This window comes from Pezoporus occidentalis, unplaced genomic scaffold, assembly GCF_034315485.1.
Source record: "Pezoporus occidentalis ecotype Australia unplaced genomic scaffold, CSIRO_AGI_Poc_V1 ctg35, whole genome shotgun sequence".
NCBI lineage: Eukaryota > Metazoa > Chordata > Aves > Psittaciformes > Psittacidae > Pezoporus > Pezoporus occidentalis.
In genome coordinates this window covers 1,682,115-1,701,174 of record NW_026915483.1, presented here as the reverse complement: position 1 = coordinate 1,701,174, position 19,060 = coordinate 1,682,115, and the positions used below count along the sequence as shown (strand labels likewise).

The 19,060-nt window shown below is 45.6% G+C and overlaps 1 protein-coding gene across 7 annotated transcripts in view; it reads left to right on the top strand.

The window, feature by feature from the left end:
- The window catches only part of CADPS (calcium dependent secretion activator), a 211,260-nt gene that overhangs the window by 39,216 nt on the left and 152,984 nt on the right, over positions 1-19,060 (top strand). For all 7 annotated transcript variants that reach the window (XM_062630216.1, XM_062630214.1, XM_062630213.1 and 4 more), the window contains exons 2-3: positions 428-541; positions 4,926-5,258. In XM_062630216.1, the coding sequence (XP_062486200.1) occupies positions 428-541; positions 4,926-5,258 (447 nt within the window). The remainder of the gene's footprint in view (positions 1-427; positions 542-4,925; positions 5,259-19,060) is intronic.

The following is a 19,060-nucleotide window of genomic DNA, read 5'->3' as shown; positions in this document are numbered from 1 at the left end:
CAACAGCCAGCTTGAAAGATTCAGTGGTGAAACCTCATCTTCTGAAGGGGAGGAGAGGCTAAATGGGGAAGAGATTACGCTGGAGCAGTCTCTCCCAAGCAGCCTGCTTTCGACTTAGGTATAGCTGAAGTGGTAGAAGTCCTTTATGTGTTTTTGTGGTGGCAGAAATGCTTAGAAATGATGTTCAGCATGACTTCAGGCGTTCATGATGCTTACATGAACGTGCCAGGGTGAAGAACGCATGTGTGTGTGCACCCGCACGTGGCTGATCCAGAAGGTGTTGCTGCTGTCTCCAAAGGAGAGTGGAAATGTACTTCATAATCATCCCCATAAGATAGTACAGGAAAATTAGTGTTTGGGTTGCGGGTTTTTTTCTTCCTACTTAAACCTTTCTTGACTAATTTTCTCCTTTTGACATGTTTTGCAGATAAGCAAGCAGCAGCTTCAGACCATCAAAGATCGTTTCCAGGCCTTTCTCAATGGAGAAACCCAGATTGTGGCAGATGAAGCATTTATAAATGCTGTCCAGAGCTACTATGAGGTAAGAAGAGACAATACAGCATACGTACGAATCCCTGTTCTCACCCCGTTCACAGACGGGGTTAAGTTCTGAAATAATGGCTTGCCCTTTATCAAATAGCACGAAACAGAGGAAGCAGAAGGCTTCTTATGTCTGGTACATCAAAAGGTTTGTGAGGTTCAGGGTTTGAGCATGCAACCATAGAGCAAACATGGCAAACCCTACACTGTGGTGTATCCTATAGCTTGATTATGGGGAAGATGACCCTTCTTGTGTAAGATGAAAAATATCTTCCTGGTACTTTTAAGCAGTGTACTTTTAAACTAGAGAAGGCGGCACGATATAAAATCAGCATCACATGCTCCCTGTGAAAAATACCAAGAGAAAACTGAGCAGCACATTCAGTTCCTGGTGAAGCTTTTATGTTGTATCTGACTGACTTTGGGATTTTCAGCCAGAGTCTTGTCTTTCCACTTTAGATGACAAGTGCTGCAAAGCAAAGGGGAAAGGAGGAGGATGCGCATCTACAAAACTAAACAATGCCAAAGAATGTGAAGCATCATTCATACTTGTGCAAAAGAATAATTATGCATGTCTGTCTTTTTGCACCTCTTTGTATGCAGCCCTTAATGCTGCTTTTCATACCCTTTCTCAGAGGAAAAGAGCTTCTGTTTTTGAAGGAAATCAGTGCTTGTGATTTATATGAGTGTCGCTTATTTTTTTGCTAGCCTTTCTGCAAACCATTTCTCTTTCTCCCTAGAGCTATTCTGTCATAAAAGGTGAGGATTTTGAATTGCCTACATAAAATATTTCTCTGGAAGTGGAATCTAAGAGGGGATCAAAATCAGATACTAAAACTGAAGAGAATTTTAACTCTATAAAAATTGGCAGCAGCTGCTTCTGTGTAAGGAAAGCACAAATTATCTCTGGATTAACTCTATTACACAAGCTTAGTAGTTACTCCTCCATCATTCTCTCCACAGGAAGGAAGCTGAGAGTAATTTACATCTCTTATCAGGAAAGAAATTGCCAAGGGATTATCGGTTTATCACAGCTTCACCAAGCAGATGCTGTCAGGGAAAGCTTTCAAGATGACCTGAGCTGCATTTTAGGATGTAAAAGAGTGTAATCTGTTCCGACAGGACTATTGGTCAGGAAAAGGGAACTGCTTAAAAAGAGGCAAAATACATCCCTGTTTCATGGATGGGTTTGGCTGAAAGACTTCTAGATTAGGTCTAGAAGTCCTGCGCTGTATAATTACCCGAACTGATCCCTTACAAAGAGCAGTTGATCAGCACTAGATGTCTGCATACCCTGTGTCTTTGGTTCAACTGGACATTCCACTGGCTCTGGCCTATATAAGCCGGCCACAAAAAGTGTAATGCATCACTCCGTGTCCTTCCTTTTCTTCCTTTTTAACTGTTGGTCTCATTTAATTTCCAGCCATGTACTTTCAGCTTCTGTGCAGCTGTAGCATGGCCACGTGTCTCTTCATCAGCATCATGTGCACTGGCACCAGGCAAAGCCTCTGCCACCTCTCAGAGCCTGAGCAGTGTTCTCTGCTGATGGTCTTCTCCTTCCTCCCTTCCCTGCAGGGAGGTGCCCACCCTTGATTGAGCCATGGTGCAATCACAGCAGATCCTGCTTATCTCAGCTCCTACAAATCTCAGTTTTGTGCAATTTACTGTCTGTTGGATGGACACGGTCTAGAATGTGGCATTTGGGTAGTGATTTGTAAAGCTGCCTGATAGCTTGGAAAATAGTAAAACTGGGGGTTTTGCTCAGCTGAAACTGGCCATCTCTGTGGAGGACATGGCTGGTGTTGCTAAGAGGTCCAAAGGCAGTGCAGAATAGGTTCATTGCCTGGGGGATATTTGGATTTTGGTGGTTTTTGTTTGTTGTGTTTGGGTGCTCTTTGTTTTCTGGAGATGACATTGTAGGTCAGGAATGCATTTGCTGTTACCCTGAATGTGTTTGTATGTGTTTCTCCTGTTAAATCAGCTGTCAGGGGTTGAGCATGTGGTTGCCAGTCTTATAACAGTAAAGGTTAAAAGCTTGAGTGATCTGAGCAGGCTCTGCTGCTGGTGTACAAAGCACTGCTGTGCCTGCAGGAATGCTGCAGACCTGTGTGTGTGAGACAGGTCCAGCACACTCTAAGAGACACTCCAGAAGAGCTTTTCTAATGTCCTTTTACTTCCAATGAGTAAAATATCTGTCAGCCAGCACTTTATGCATCAGCCCCTCCGGTGGGTATTATGGAAGTGGTTGGTTAGACCCACATTCACTCTGCTGTGGGCAGATAGAGCTGGGGGGTCCTCTGTGGATGTGGCAGGAGATGCCTGACCCAGCTCAGAGGTCAGCTTTCCTGTGTATGTGTGCTGGTGTATGCACCCCTGCCAGGGTTTTGCTTCAGCGGTTCCTGACTCCTGGTAGTGCTGCGAGGCAGTCTGACAGCCTGGCGATGCTCTGGGTATTTTCTAAAGAAAGCAGCTCTCTCTGCAGGACAAAACACCTCTTTTATCTTTTTTTATCTTCCTATTTCACGGTCTTTTCCTCCTGCCTTGTGTCTGGCTGGCTCTCCTTCGCGCCTGCCTGCTCCCTGCCAGCCCCAGCCATCCTTTCCTCTGCTGGCTGCAGCTCTGCACCCAGGGCTGAGGGGAGATGGGGAGTCAGGTCCCTCTGCTTGCAGTGCTGCCTACCCTCTGATGGGGGTGAGGACTGCAGATACCTGCCAGCACCAGCGGCTGTTATGAGAAGTCATTTGAGCTGTTGTAAAGGCATCTGGATGATTAGAGAGGGAAAAGCAAGAGCTGAGGATGCTGCAGTGTGGCCATTCTCCATGACCTCCCACCGCTTCTCGCAGTCATTGTGCTGGGGATTTCCTTGGCTGTGTCGGGAGCTAGGATTTTGATAGCTCTCACCTGTTACTTAAAAGTGATAGCTCTCACCTGCACATACTGCGTTATAAATGCCATTTAAACTCTAAGGAAACAACATGCATTCTGATATCATTTCATCGTGGAATAAAGAGGCTGCTGGTGGCATCTTGGCTATCCTGTCTGCAGGGATTGCTCCCCAGCATGGTGATGTTGAAAGGAAACAGCCCAGTTCTTCAGCAGCAGCATTTTGGGGCTGGAGCAAAACCCACTACCACTGCCAACAGATGCCTGTGCCATCAAGTGTCTGGGAACATGGAATGCCACGTTTCCGAGTGGTGTGAAAAAATTACCATGTCCTTAGGTCATCTTCAAGCTCTTTAATTATTGAGAGCTGACAGATACACCCCTGTGCTGGCACAGCTTCTTCCCAGCCTGCTGCATTCATTGGTTCTCGACAACAGTAATTCTTACTGGGCATTGATTGCTCTCCTGTGTTCAGGGCTCAGGAGATGAGAGCCAACACAATATACCCCTCTCCCTCTCTTGCCCTTCAGCTCTGTGTTGCTCTCATGGCATCGCCTGGTCTGCAGGTACCTGTTAGGTTTTGACCCTTCTGGTGCTCTTGCAGTGGGAAGAGCATCTTCATCAAACACCGTCTGCCTCCCTCCTGCTGTCAACATCCTGCACCTTGCATGTACTCTCTCTGCAGAGCCTTCCCAGGCAGCCTCAGGCCATGCTGAGCCATGCTGTGCTATAGCAGCAGAGCTGGAGGAAGAAGGGATTTGACCTCATCCACCTGTGGCCATGCCAGCTTTTGGTGATCTGAGTTGCTTTGATGTTTACCCATCAGTTTGTAAAGATCAGGCTACTCATTCTTGACCCTTCCCAGGGTGTTTTAACAGTGCTCATGCAGTGCTGGTTGCCCAGGTTGAAAACACTAGCGTATGGAAGAAGTGGGGACATAGATGTTATTTAACTGAAGGTAACAATAATTAATGCAGTGCCATCTTGTGACACTGCAGAGATCTCTGGTGTAGTAGCTTAATGTAGGCCTGGTCCTTGCAGTGGTCAGAGGTTTCCCAGATGGATGGGATGCTATTCAGATAGATACAGTGCTGTTCACCTGAATAGGATGACTGGGCTCCCTGTAACGGGGCAGAACTTGGTTAGGTGAATGCAGTTGTGCAATAACTTTCTTATTAAAACCTTTGCTAGAGGAAAATATAATCCTGCTTTCCCAAAGGGCATTAATGTATCTGGTGAGGTGCAACCACAACATCTGAAGTCCTAATTGCATCAAGATGTTCCATTTTAGCGGACACAAAGCAGAAGCTTCACCTGATTTCATTACACTTCCCAGAGTACAGCTGAAACCTCTGTCCATGGCAACACGCGGTTGTTGAGTGAGGAAATGGAAAGCATGCTGGCAGCCAGGCTTCCCAGCAGTGACACCACCCTTTATGGTACTTAAGGGGGATTTATTAGTGTTTTAACTGACACCATTTGAAGTCACCCTTTTCTTGTAGGTATTCCTGAAGAGCGATCGCGTTGCTAGGATGGTGCAGAGCGGAGGGTGCTCAGCGAATGACTCCCGGGAGGTCTTCAAGAAACACATTGAGAAGAGGGTGCGGAGCCTGCCAGAAATCGATGGCCTCAGCAAGGAGACGGTGCTGAGCTCCTGGATGGCAAAGTTTGATGCTATTTACCGTGGCGAAGAGGATCCCCGCAAGCAGCAGGCCAGGATGACTGCGAGCGCTGCCTCGGAGCTCATCCTCAGCAAGGAGCAGCTCTACGAGATGTTCCAGAACATTTTGGGGATCAAGAAATTTGAGCATCAGCTTCTGTACAATGCGTGTCAGGTAAGGACCTTCTGGCAGGCTGGGTGGGAATGGAAGAGTGTTCCTTGGGGAAGGGCTTGCCAATGGGAAATGTTGCTGTTATGAACTGGGCTGGACAGGACTGGTTTTGAGAGATTTTTTCACTAAGGAAAGAGGCTTTGATTCATGGTGGGACTTCTACACTGCCAGTTTTGTTCTCTCGGCCTTATGCTTCTTTTCTCCTGGAATCCCATAGGATTGCTGAGATGGGAAGGTTTTATTCCCCCAACTCTGTGTCTGGATGAGCAGGTCTCCGGTGCTGCCTAGCAGGCTGTTTTGCTGTTGCTTGCTTGCCTTTCCTCTGTCACATCACCAATCTAAACAACAGAAGTACCTTCTGTACCTGCAGTAACCTTATTAGTACTTGAAGCTCTGATGCCCCTGGGGTGGATGTCTTATGCAAACTCACTTCTTGAAGTTGTACAGGCCCTCCTTAAGTAGAGGAACCTCTGTGACCCCTGCATGCCCATTGTGGAAGGAGAGAGTGTCCCGCACTCCCATGACCTCAGGGTGGCTCTGCTTGCACTACAAATTCCCAGATAGATGAAAACCTTTCCCATTCTCCTCCTTGCTTTCTCCTCATGACCAGCCAGTTCTCCAAAGGCACAGAGCTGGAGCTCTGCAGAGCTGCTTGGATTTCCAGCAGCTCTTGCTGAGGGCTGGCAGTGGCTGTCCAGGCTAGTGCTGACCCAGATTACAATCCCCTGCAACCAGATATAAATATCACAGGTGGGATAAAGGATGTCAGAGTCGCAGGGAGGGTAAGGTGATGCTGTGGAAAGTTTACAGAGGAGGAGCAGACCTCAGTCTCTTCCCCGTAATTCAGGGGTTCAACTTGTTGAAATGAATACATTTGAGGCTAATTCTGTCCATCTTATGTCTAGATATTTTGAATTCTTTTCAGGACATAGAAAATCGTTTGATCTGTGTTTTTTAAATGCAGATCTTGCGTTTGTTCTTCCTCTTAAAGATATAAAGAGCTTATCTTGCATTTGTTCTTCATCTCAGGCCTTAATGGCAGAGTGAGGAGAGGATAATAAATATTCCCGAGTAAGGCATCTTTGTAGCAAAAAGGGAGCAGCAAGGACTGCACTGGTCCTCATAAATCAAGTTTTCGAAACAAATTTCGTGCCTCCATCCTGTCTTGGAGGACTTCTTTAAAATCAAACCCATAATGTTTTCAGTGATGTGTTGAGAGCTGAGTCAGTTCTGCAGTGTTTTGGTTTTCGAACTTAAACCAACTCAAGCCCTGTGTCTCTCATCCTTCCTTGACCTGTGCTTGTCTAAGGAACTAGGGCGGTTTTGTATGAGCATGTAAGTGATCCTACCCTCTTGCTTTGTGGTTCCCAGTGATGCATAAAGCAATATTTAATCATGACTGCCTTGCTTTGTGGATGATCTCTGTTTATGAGAGCCATTCTACTATGAACCCAGTGGCTGCTCCCTACAAATTGCCCTGTTGCATCAGCAGCCTGTTTCCTGCAGTAGGTCCTGGCTTTACTCTGAAAGTTGAAGGATTTAATTCTGGGTTTTTCCTAATACTTGGAGGCAGCAAACCTGTAATTTAAGCTTTTAGAGAAAGATGTAATTTCTGTTGAAAGCGAATATTAGCATGGGAGTTCCTCTGGTTTAAATACCTGAACAGTGAGGATTAGGTATGCAGAAGGAAGAGTCCTTTATATGGCTCAGAAAGCTGCAAGGCCAGCAGTGTTTCAGCTGGGGCACAGCACGAGTGATTATAGTGCTGTGGTGCTGGTGTGATGGGGTGGAATCCGGTTGCTGCTGCTCTTCTCCCATTAGATGCTGCAGGGAAAGAAGGCTGCAGTGGGCACACAGGGAAACTGCAGGCTTTGTTGTGGGGGACCCTTATTTTGGTGCTACTTGTGGTCATGTCATCTGGGCTATACCAGAGGGATCTCTGGAGCAATCAGGGCATCAGCAGCCTTTAGGAGAGCAGCAATAGCTGCTTTGCACTTCTGTCTTGCTAGGAAGCACCAGAATCCTGTTGACCACTACTCCTTCCTGCAGGGTCTCAGCCATCGATTGCAGCCGGTCTGTTGTGGGGCGTAAGTAAAACCTACAAATGTTGTTGTTTCCTTAGCCTGTATGAGTCGTTCCTGGCAATAGTTGAAGGTACACAATGCTTGGCTAGTGTGTTTTCTGCAGTAGAGCTGCAGGGGAGAGCAGGAAACGAGTGAGCAGTGGTGTGGTAACCTGCCCCTTTTCCCCCACAAGAGTTTCTTCCTGATCTCTGATGATGAAGCATTGGCATCAGCCCTGAAGCAGGAGATTTTTTTCCCTTTTCCTCCTAAACTTTAGTAGCAAATTGTTTTCTACTCCAAAAGCTTTTGCTGTTGACCCAGGGCAGATTTCTAAGCCACAGCAACAGCTGGGTGCCTGATTGCTGTAGGCTGGAAGATGCAAGTCAAGCCCTGGGTACTGTCCTTCATGGCTTGGAAACTCTCCTTGTAACCCCTTGGACCGTGCTGAGCTGCTCTGCACCGGCAGCATCTCCTGTGTGGGAAGTCTGACATCGATTAGGGAGCCAGAGGCACCTGCTGATGTTACAGCACTAAACCAGGGATATCTGGAGAGAGGAGAGTTGTGTGTACAGCACTGCAGCGGCATGGATGGGTGCTGGGTGGGAGAGGACTGGAGGCAGCTGAGGGATAGGAATGGCTCCCTGCTTTGCAGGTACCTGTGCTATGGGCATGGCAGGGCTGGGACGTGCTTCTGCAAGAATTCTTTCTAGCTGCTGATTCTCTCTATTCCACCCCCACTCTGCATTTTCATTAATCTTCATTTGCCACATCTGCCTGTCTCTGTTTGACAAGCCATCTCCTGTAAACACCTCTGCCCTGCAGCCTGTCCTGAAACCAGTAGCGAGCTCTCTTCCCCGATGGGTTTAGCAAAGACCTCTTAGCCCTTAGCCATACTTGCAGCACAGAGCTCACCTGCTGGGCTTTGGGACACTGGTTCCATAACCCTTATGAATGATAATTTATTCCCATCATGCTGTTTTTCTTCAGTCTGGATTGTATTTCGGTTACAGTCAGCCTCAGCAGTGCTTGTTTCCGTCCCTGTGAAGACACACTGACTCTTGTCTCACCAGAGCTAATTGGAAGTACAGCTTGAATCTTTTTCTTAACATTTGATTGATGTTTCTCACCAGTTTGATAAGAACAAACTATTTTATATATTGTGTTTGTGAATGAGCTTTAAGTAGAAGGAGAACACTGGTATTTTCCTGGATATACTGAAGTTACAATATTCCCCGAAATGCTGTGCAGGCTCAAGTACTACTCATGTGGTTAATACATTTGCTTTCCTTCCTCAGGCAGTGTACAGGCAGCTCCTGCCAGAGCCCACCGTGGACCCTGGCTCTCAGCCTGCCATGGTGCCAGCCAGAGGCTTTACTCTGAGACTGAACAAACCTCCCAGACAAATCTGGGGGCAATCAGGCTTCCCAGCAGCGGTTTGGCACAATACAAGATACACTTGCTTTTGACCTGTGCTTGCCTGCCAGTCATGGGTAGAATTGGAAAACAGAGCCTTTTCTCTGGCAGGGCATCTGAATGCCATCACTCTTCGTGGTGCTGTCAATGCAGTTTATGAGTCGATCACCTGTGGTTAGAAAAACAAAGCTGCTTCTATTGCTCCTGTTGGCTGGGGCTGGCTGTGCTGCTGTGCTCTCCCTTGCTTTGGTGTGCAGGGTGAAACTGCCTCAGAGGCTGTGCAAAGAGGCGAGGGATAAGAAGGCTTTGCCTAGTTGTTGTCATCCTAAAGCATGAGCAGGAGCAGCGCTGAGAGCCCCAAACATTGCCTTGAACTCCTGCTGCCTGGAAGAAGGTGCTTTTCTCTCTGTAGTCTCCTGTTACATCATACTCGCTAATTGCATAACAATTACATGACTGCAACAGCATTTCCATTCACTTCTGACCTAATATTTTGTGCAGGAGGAGGATGATCGCTAAAGGAGTTATTTAATGCGATATCCCCAGGTGGTATGAGAGAAGTGTATTCTTAATGTGATAGCGGTGATATGGCAGGATCTGAGATAGCAACAGAGCAAAAAGGATTGATGCAGTTGGAAAGGCTTTTAGGAAACAGAGCTGGGAAGTGGTGTTGTGGCAGAACGGTTGTGGAGATAACGGTGTTGTTAAGCACAGCCCCTGACTAGAACGTTTTAAATAATACACACAGGCTTAAGGTTTTTGCATAACACACACTATGTGGCTTTGATGTTTCTGCTCCACTGGAGTCAGCTTTGGGAATTGAGTATCTGGCTCCAGCAGCGAGCTCCTCCGCTGTTTGAGAGGCACTGGGGAGGGAGAATTGTGTTTCAATCTTGGGTGTCTGGTGAAGAACTCATTGGCAAGTCTTGAGTGTAGCTCTTCTGGTTTGCAAGCAACCTGTGGCTGTGGGAGAGTCCTACGGAAGCTATTTTCTGTAAGTGTTGGGCAGTTCCAAACTTGGGTCTTTGCTGCAGTCAGCATCTCCTCGGGCACAGTCCCTGTTTCCCACTGACCTTCATAATGGCTGAATTGCAGCAGCAGCTCAGGAAAATCAGGCTGTGGTGTTCTCCTGCCTTGTTCTTCCCCAGCTGTAGGGCAGTGATTTACTTTCCTGTCGCAAGCTGTGTTTGATAGTCATTTTTAGCGGCAGTGAGAAGGAGCTGGTACAGCGCTGTTCAGTTAATCCAGCAGCAATAGCTGATGTCCAGGCCACATGGTGAGCTGCACGCTTCCACCCTCCTGCTTTGGAGGAAGACTCTGAGCTGTCCGTGCAGGACTGTGAATTCACAGGCTTCACAATCAGACTTTCTCTTCTTTCCTGGGCCTGAAGCCTCCCATGCACCGTGGCATTCTTGTTAAATGTGCAGAACCACCAATGCTAAGCCTCCAATTTCATCTAATTCCCTTATATGTTAGATTTGAAAACAAATAGCTAAATATACGCATGACAGTTGTACATAATAATATATGGGTATGGTTTTTCAGCATCTATTCCTGTCCACCCAGGTAGAAGGTAAAACATCAGAAGCATGCATGTGTGGATGGGCTACAACACAGACCAAGTCCCATTGCTGTCTTGTTGCTATTTCATGTGAAGGAATGAAAGTCTCTTACAAGTGCAATCCAAATTGTTTTGTAAGTTTTGCTGTCCTGTGATTTTAGTAAGGAAACATTTCAACACAAATTTTGCCGACCAGAGCTGGCTTAAAATTAGAACTCACTGTTTTGACATTTATTTTTGCAGCTGAATTGGGACACAGTGTCCAAAGGCTGACATTTCTCACAAAACACAAAGTTCCCCTGCCAAGAAAATTGGTTTCAGAAGTGTTAGCAGAAAAGATCTTTAGGATTTCTGTCCTGAATCAAATGTTTGATTTTAGCTCAAGTCAGTATTAAAGATAATCTGCTGAGGTGATGTCTCGCCTCCTGTCCCTCTCTCATCTCTGCGGTTCAGGTTTGTTTCTTGACTCACTGTGGTGCATTGAGCCTGTTGCAGGGATGCTATGGTGGTACTTGGAACATTCAGCCCAAGTTATGGAGAAACAAGTAAGGACAGAAACTCCCATGAGGCACTGTAGCAGCTCAGACAGTGAGATGAAGGTTTAGGTGATCTCCGAATAGGTGTTTTGTTTGTGTGTATCCAAGTATTTAATTTAGTTTGTTGTGATGCAAACTTCCCAGCCTTGCCTTATAGTGAGAATTGAGCCCCAGGGTCATTGTACACAGCATGGAGTTACCTGTCTGTACACATCTCTTTCTTCAATTCGGAGATACAGGGGTTTAGAATCAGATCACTCCTTTCTGCTCCCTGCTCATCATTTTTGAAGAGCATAAAGCAACTGTTTTTTATTCTAGCTTTATCTTGAAGCTCAGTGCCTGTGGAATGGCCATCTTAATGCTGGGTGTTTAAGCACTAACACTGATCCCTCCGAAAGTGCAGGGAGTCTTCAGCCTCAAGGGTCCCTGCAAACTGGAAGTATTCAAGGCTAGGTAGGATGGGGCTTGGAGCAACCTCATCTAGTGGAAGGTGTCCCTGCCTGTGGCAGGAGGTTGGAACTGGATGAGCTTTAAGGTCCCTTCCAACCCAAACCATTCTAGGATTCTATGAAACAGGCCATCATAGTGGTGGCAAGCTGTGGCTGCAGGCAAGGACTGATGATCCTCTATGGGCTCCTCTCTCCAGGCTGGGTGCCTGGATGCTGTGGACAGCCAGCAGCTTTGGTCAGTACTGCTGTTCCCTTCGCAAATCACCAGGGCATCAGCCAGACCTTTTCCCCCCACCTCTTTTACTGTTTCAAAATGCCTTTCATTCACTCCTATTTTCACACTGCAAGTATTATTTCCCCTCCCCACAAAGAAATCCACCACCAATAAAAATGTGTTAAGTTGGATTTGAGACGATCAAAAGCCTCGAAATCCATAAAGCATTATACTCTGTTTTCAGTAATTCAGTATTTATTTCCATGGAAACGGAAATGGCAGCCTGGAGCCTTCTGCAGGATTGTAATTACTCCTGTGGCAGGCAGTGGCAGCCGCAGCACGCCTGTCAGGGCTCCAGCATCTCCCAAAGACAGCAGTGATTTAGTGCCCGGTGGGAAATTGCAACAGGAAAAAGCATTGGGAAGTGAATGAAATTTCTGTTTTCATAACAACACAACATAAATACACGTGGTCATTCGGGGAGGAGGGGGAGTTGCTCTTCTTCGTTAGCTCAGGGTGTGATAAGTTGAATGATGTTGGTGTGGAAGGGTGGAGAAACTGAGAGGGACAGTGCAATGTCAGGGATGGGGCGAGTGTGATGTCTGTCTCTGTGGGACCCTCAGCTGCCAGCCACCCGTCTGGGAGAGGTTTGCTGATGGAACTCGCCCAGAAGATACAGAGTGGTCCTCTGATTGTCCCTGGTGGTCCCATATTGTGCAGAAACAGCAACCCTACAGTCTGGTGTCTTTCAGAGCAGGAAAGGTGGTTGAGATGGGACATGTCTGCTGCAGCATCCAATGGAGAGCTGTGGGAAAAGCTCAGATGGTTGGAGGGGGACATTGCACATGTTGCATGGCCACTTTTGGGGAGGAAACTGCAGCGATCACTCTCTGCCAGGGAGGGACCTTCTCTCCCAAGCTGTCATCACCAAGTGTCTGATCTGCACAGACACATCTGGACCTATGTGTGCATCCATTAGCTGTAGGATCAGCTTATGTTCTGTGCTGTTATGGACTTAGAGAGCAATCTTGGCCCCTGTAATTAAATTTAAAGCAAATTAGCTCTTCTATTAAACAAAATAAATCTGATGTAGCCTAATGCTGTATTCTCTAGCTATGTCTGATCAATCGCTCCTGCAAAGAGCAGGCAAATGCTGCTGAGCAGATGGTCTTGGCTGAGGCATGGTCAATTAAACTAATTAAAGATGCTTTCATTTAATCAGAGGGTGTTTTAACCCTGTTAGCAGCCAGTTGGGGATCTATGTTTTCGTGCAGTAGGAACTTCCATTTCTGGTCCTACTCTGGACATCTTCTGGTTTTACAGCCCCTTTACAGAAACCAGGCTAGAATGTGCATCTGAAGAGCAGATATTTAGCAGGGGAATTGTAATGTCATACAACAGTAGTGAAGGTTTGCAGAGGAAAAGTCAATTGTTTTCTTCTAACACTAACCAGAGATGTTTATTAGACTGAAGAAGTCTTCTGCACTGCATCCTTCCCACGCTACCTCCTGCCAGCCTTCCCTCTGGGTTTAGGGGTGTGGATGCTTCTCCTTAGCCCAGCCAAATGTCATTTGTTATGGGGTGTTATTTAAGGGACAGAAAATGGTTTTAGCATCCAGGCAAGTGCTGGAGTTGGAGAAGCAGCCTCTCATTTCTGCTGTCTACAGTCATGCAAAACGTTTTGGCTGCTGGGAGCCCCTCTGCCATGGGGTTTTGGAGATGGATTTAATTCATTATTTGCTGCTAAAATCAACAGGGACTCCTCTGAGCCAAAGCCCTGGTTTAGTTTGCTTAATAGAGCACTCAGATGTTATTTGTCACAACTGGGCACCCTTGACACTTCCCTGCTCTCCCTTTTTGGTCTGCTGTGCACTTGCCAGCGACGTAAGTGCAACCAAGAGAGCTCGTTAGTCTAATGAAAAAGCATGCAAAATGATCTCAAGAAGCAGCAGCAGACTAACTCATCGAGACCATTAGTGACCCCCTCGGCGAGCAGCGCAAGGGGATGCAGCACGCTGGGACCAGTGGTCCTCTGCATTTCAACAGCTTGTGCAAAATCAGATTAGAAACAGTTGTGCTTTATCCAGAGGCCACACGGGCAACTTCAGGCATCAGATCAGATCTATCCTGCTCCAGCAATATCAATCCCTGCAGGCACATTAGGGCTAAAGTTAGGATGATTTTCAAGATGTTCATCCTTATTGTGAAATGGTTTTTATTCATCTATTCAGTGGAGGGGGGTTGTAATATCACCTGAAAACTCTTTGTTGTCTGTGTGGACTGATTTAATTTCCACAGTTCAAGGTTTAAATTACCATCAGGGTATCTCTTCAGTTTTGTGTTTCAGTTGGCCCATGAGTACTTATCATCATCTGCGTTCATGCTGTGAAGGAATGCATAAAAAAACCCATAGAGCCACAGACTGGTTTGGGTTGGAAGGGACCTTAAAGCTCATCCAGTTCCAACCCCTGCCACAGGTAGGGACACTTTCCTCTAGAGCAGCTTGCTCCAAGCCCTGTGTCCAGCCTGGCCTTGAACACTGCCAGGGATGGGGCAGCCACAGCTTCTCTGGGCACCCTGTGCCAGCGCCTCAGCACCCTCACAGGGGAGAACTTGTGCCTAATCTCAGTCTCCCCTCTTTCAGCTTAAAACCATTCCCCCTTGTCCTGTCCCTACATGCCCTGATGAAGAGTCCCTCCCCATCTTTCCTGTAGCCCCTTTAGGCACTAGAAGCTTCTCTAAGGTCTTCCTGGAGCCTTCTCTTCTCCAGTCTGAACAACCCCAGCTCTCTCAACCTGTAAAAATAACCATGGTTACCTTATACCAATGACTTGACATTTTCAGTTTACCTTAACCCCTTTATTTAGGTACTGCTCATTCTCTTTTTCCACTGAAAATCTACTTGCTGACATTACTTCTCTGCTGTTTAGGCAGATTATTTTTTTTTCCATCAGATCAGGCCTCATTTCAAATGGATATTTATTAATTCCATTTTCCTACCATCACCTTGCATTTTGGAAAGGACAGATTGAGTGGTGAATTCCTGGCTTTATGTAGGAGCAATTGGGGAAAAGTATGAAGGATCGAAGTAGCTGATGATGTGCTGATGCTGCCATTTGCAGACTAGGAGAGGTCTCTGGGAAGGGAAGCGCTTTGGCCCTGGGGTTATTAACTGGGTGTCTGCTGTCTCTGCAAGTGCCCATCTGCTTCCACCTCTGAGCTTTATCATAGGAATAAATCAGAGCAGAGGGGAGGGCCAGGACCATGGGCCATTCCTGGCACAGCTGTGCAGGCAGAGATACTAGAGCAGTGAGGAAGGTTTTGCAAGAAGAGAAATAGGAAGAGTTCTTGAGCATCATTAAATGTGACAACATTCAGGATTTATAGCTTGAAACATCTCGGTGGAGAAGAGATTTGGGATGGCACAAAATAGAAACCCCATGGCTGTCACCTTTGTATTGGCAGAGAGGAGACTTCTGAGAGAAGCTGATGAATTCAGGGAAACCACTTTGTGCTGAAAAACCCAATGATCTTTTGGGGCATGTTGTCCCTGTGCAGGGTGGCCTGATCTCAAATCACTTGGTGGATCTGCCCAAGCAGCAGCCAAGCCAGATCTTGTCCATCACAGCGGAGCGGTAGCCAAAGGTGATATATAAAATCAGATGTTTATTGCTAATCTTAAAAAACCCAGCCTAAAATGTAACTGAGATGTGTTGGAGCGTGGATCCTGAGTTGGACTTCCATGCAATCTGATTCCCAGAGGTGGGATTCGACTCTCAAAATGCCATGATCTCCAGCAATCTTTCTTGCTTCCCTAACTTTGAATTCAGCGCAAGCAGCCGTATGTAAAAACAAGTTCCACGGCGTGTCCTGTGCTTCATTAGGAAAGGAAAATGTCACTCCTCCTCTTTGTCTTTCCCTCAACCAGAGACGGGGAGCAGAACACACAACAAAGAAATGACCCCACTGGCCCCCTTTGGAGAAAGCAATCTTGTTTTTCCCTTTGAGCAGCATTTGTTCCCCGCAGTACATGTTCCTGTCAATCAGCCCAGGAGGCCATGGGAGACAGAAGGGGTGTTATCCAGAACTCTCTCTCCCTTTAAGAAAGGAACTGCTAGCTGCAAAAGAACCCATATGTGATGCTTATCTTAAGGAAGGCTGGAATACTTAATAAGACATAACTGGTGCATGACCCTGCACTATGTTAATGCCTCTCTTTCTCTTCCTTTTAACTAGAAATACAATGCAGCCACTAGAATTTTATTTTGTGTGTAGGTCTTTAAATGCAATTTGAATTCCACATGAAAACCTCAATGCTTTGCATCACATCAACCCTCAATCATGTATTTTATCCCTGAAATCCTGTTGTTTTCCAGAGGAACATTCAATGCCAATCTCATGAGCGAAATAGAAAGATAATGGCACATACAGGGATTATACGTGGTCATGCTGGAGGCTTGTGCTGCAGCTCCAGGCTCTTCATTTCAACCAGTGATGTCTTGTTGGAGAGCCTGGTTTTCACTGTGCTGTGCTACCCTAATGTTGCACACTACTCTACTCTTTCAGTTTTCTTTTTACAGTCTTAAATAGAGAGCTCGTTCTTGTGACATGCGTCATCCACTAAGTGAATATTTTGAAGGTTCTGTATTAATATTTTACTGAGTTTTCTCTAATGTTATTTCTGAAAGATGTGGTTTTTCCATATTCTATTCAGTATTCCAGAAAAGAGAATTATTCCGATGAAAAGATGTGTTATTCATCAGTCCTCTCCTCCACTCCCTGTATTTCATTTGTCAGACTACCAGTGTTGCTGTGTTACTTGACAAATGCTTCATGCCACAGCTTGGGATGTGATAGACAGTGTCATTTTTAGTTTGGAAGAAACTTTGGGAGTCAGATGCATCAGGCCATAGAAAATACTGCATGAATATAAAATACAGCTGGGTTAGTCTTCCGGTTTGTATCTAGAAGAGTACCAAAATAAAAAGAGAACACATATATGTCTTAAGAGAAATGAGATTCCAAGAGCTTTCTTCAAAATGATATCAAAGTAGACACGTACTTGTTCCCACTGAGCTGACTATAAACTGGGAAATGATCAACAAACTAGATTTCATGCATTTCAAAGGCTCAGTCTCAATATCCCAAACTACAAGAAATGCAGCTTATATAAGCTGTTGCTTACTTCTGTTTCAGTATTGAGTTTTCATGTTCAATATACTGTGGTTTTTCCGGAACATCTGATTCTACTTTTGTGAGAAATTAGAGTGCAAGTTCCATAGGGAATTACATGCAAGATGGCTTCAAATACATCCTCTCATGTATTTAAAAGGCAGCTATAGTAGCTTGAAGTCACATAAAAACTGTGCTGGCCTCCAGCTCACAGAGCTTGTTTCGCAATGCAGGGTGGCAGTGATGTTTCCTAGCAGGAGTGATCTGTGCGTGTTGTAGCCTTTGGTCCTGTTTTGTCTCTGAAAGAAGATGGAGAAGTGATGGCACAGTGTTCTTTGTCATTCAGTGTAAAGTCTTTGTAGAAATGTCATTGCAACGAAAGAGGGCAAAATGATTGCATTTCCTATTTAACAGAGATTATGGTGGCATAACAGCCATTCCTTCCAAAGAGCATTTTGAGATCAAAGGCAATATTGAGCTGAAGTTCCCTATGTAATATGGGAAGACTTAGAAGGCAAAGGAGAGAGGCATACGCCTTTTGAGCAGCCAGCTCGAAGTCGAACGTCAGTGGCATGTATGTTTTCTTGTAGGTGCTGTAAAGTTGGGCTCTGTAGGTGTTAAATGTTGATAGCTATGGCAGGGGAGTGAGAAGAGTTGTATGTGAGCCCCAAGTGCTGGCACTCAGTGCAAGGCTTTACTCCTTGGCTATTCCTTTGCAGAAGGAGCATCAGTGAAGAGTTTCCTTGTTCTCAAGTTAAGGACCATAAGCTTTCACTTCTGTGGAGGGTTTTGCTAAATATACCTAGCTGCTTTTGTGGCCCAGGTAGGCACAGAGATGACAGCGAGAAAGGTTTTTGGGTAGTTTAAATTGTAAAAATCAAATAGGAGAGTAATTAAGTGGTCTCTTATTTGTTCTTGACACCAGTCATTTATCCTGCTGGTATTTCTGCCAGGTTGCTGGCGAGCTCATGTTGTACAACACTGGTGAAATGAGCTGCAGGCGTGTGTTTGGCTGCCATTACCAGGAGTTTTGCATGCTTGGGTGCAGAGCTGAGACCAGGACTGATAAAATAGCTGCAAAACCGAGATGTGGTTTCATGGAGGAACTATTGACACAATAATTTCATTAATTCGAGTGATGTCTGTTACATTTGATGAGAATGTCATTTGCCAAATGCAGCACTTCATGTTTTAAACTCATATTAAAACGCAGTGCTTATTATTTCTGGTTCAGGGTTGTAATATCAGCAACAGTTCCTCATCATTGTACTTGCTATCTTCTTGTGGCTTGAGGTCTCATTCTGCATCTTCCTTCCCTGTGCATATCAATTCTCAAAAATGTAAAATATCAAGCAGCTATTTTCAGTCACTTTCTAGCTCGGTTCTTCATTTACCTTTCTCATGGTGGATTTTCCCTTTACTTGCCCTTTTTCTCCTTACCAATAGATTTTTGCCTGGGAACAGTTGTGCTCAGATGGTGAAGTAGCAATTGAATGTAAATTAGCTGAAGGAGCTGTGGCTGCCACTGTCAAAATGATTCCAAAATAACTTTGTGGAGGAGAATGACTGTCAGGTCAGACAAGAGCATCCTGGCTTGGATCTGCTGGGGGAACGGGGTTAGAAAGAATAATACAGGTTAGATTAATAGAAGAGCAATTCACCCTGAATACTGGATTATGTGCTATCAAAGATGCATAATAAAAATGATGGTAACCACACATGAGTATTTGGGAAAGGGTCTGTTTCAAGCTCTGCCTTTCCCCTGAACATCAGCAGTATTCACAATGGTTTCTTTGAGCTTGTTACACCAGCCTTCCTCTGACAGCTAAGTCCCCACTGACAGTGTGGTCATTAGCAAAGCATGAGGAGAAAACTGGACACTGGTTTGGCTAATGGTTTGACTAAATGTTGTGCTGCTGTTGTCCCTGGGAGTGGCAGGAGGTGATTCTGCTCCTTTCCCATGCATTTCTTTCACCAGCCATGTACTCCTGATCTTCTTTATCACCAGTTAACATAGGCAATTATTCAGGGTCATTGCTTGGTCAGTCTGTTCCGCCTTTATGTATGGAGACTGCAAAATAGCTGAGGGCATGTGGCAGTCAGTAGAAGTCTTATTTCTGTGGATGAAAATAGCCATATATATGTTCAAGAAGATAATTGGGATCATTAAACTTTCCTGTCATAATGCCGGTTGCAGTTTCATCTATTGTATGGCTAAGAACATAAGTAGCATCGATGAACAAACAGAACAAAAAAACCTGTTTCTATCCTAAACATACCAACAGAAACACTGGTCTTGTAACGTCAGAGTGCGTGCTTGATCTAAGCATCATTGTTAGTGATCTTGGAAGACCTGGTCTGCTTCATAATAAGAGTGATTTTCTGGATGATGACAGT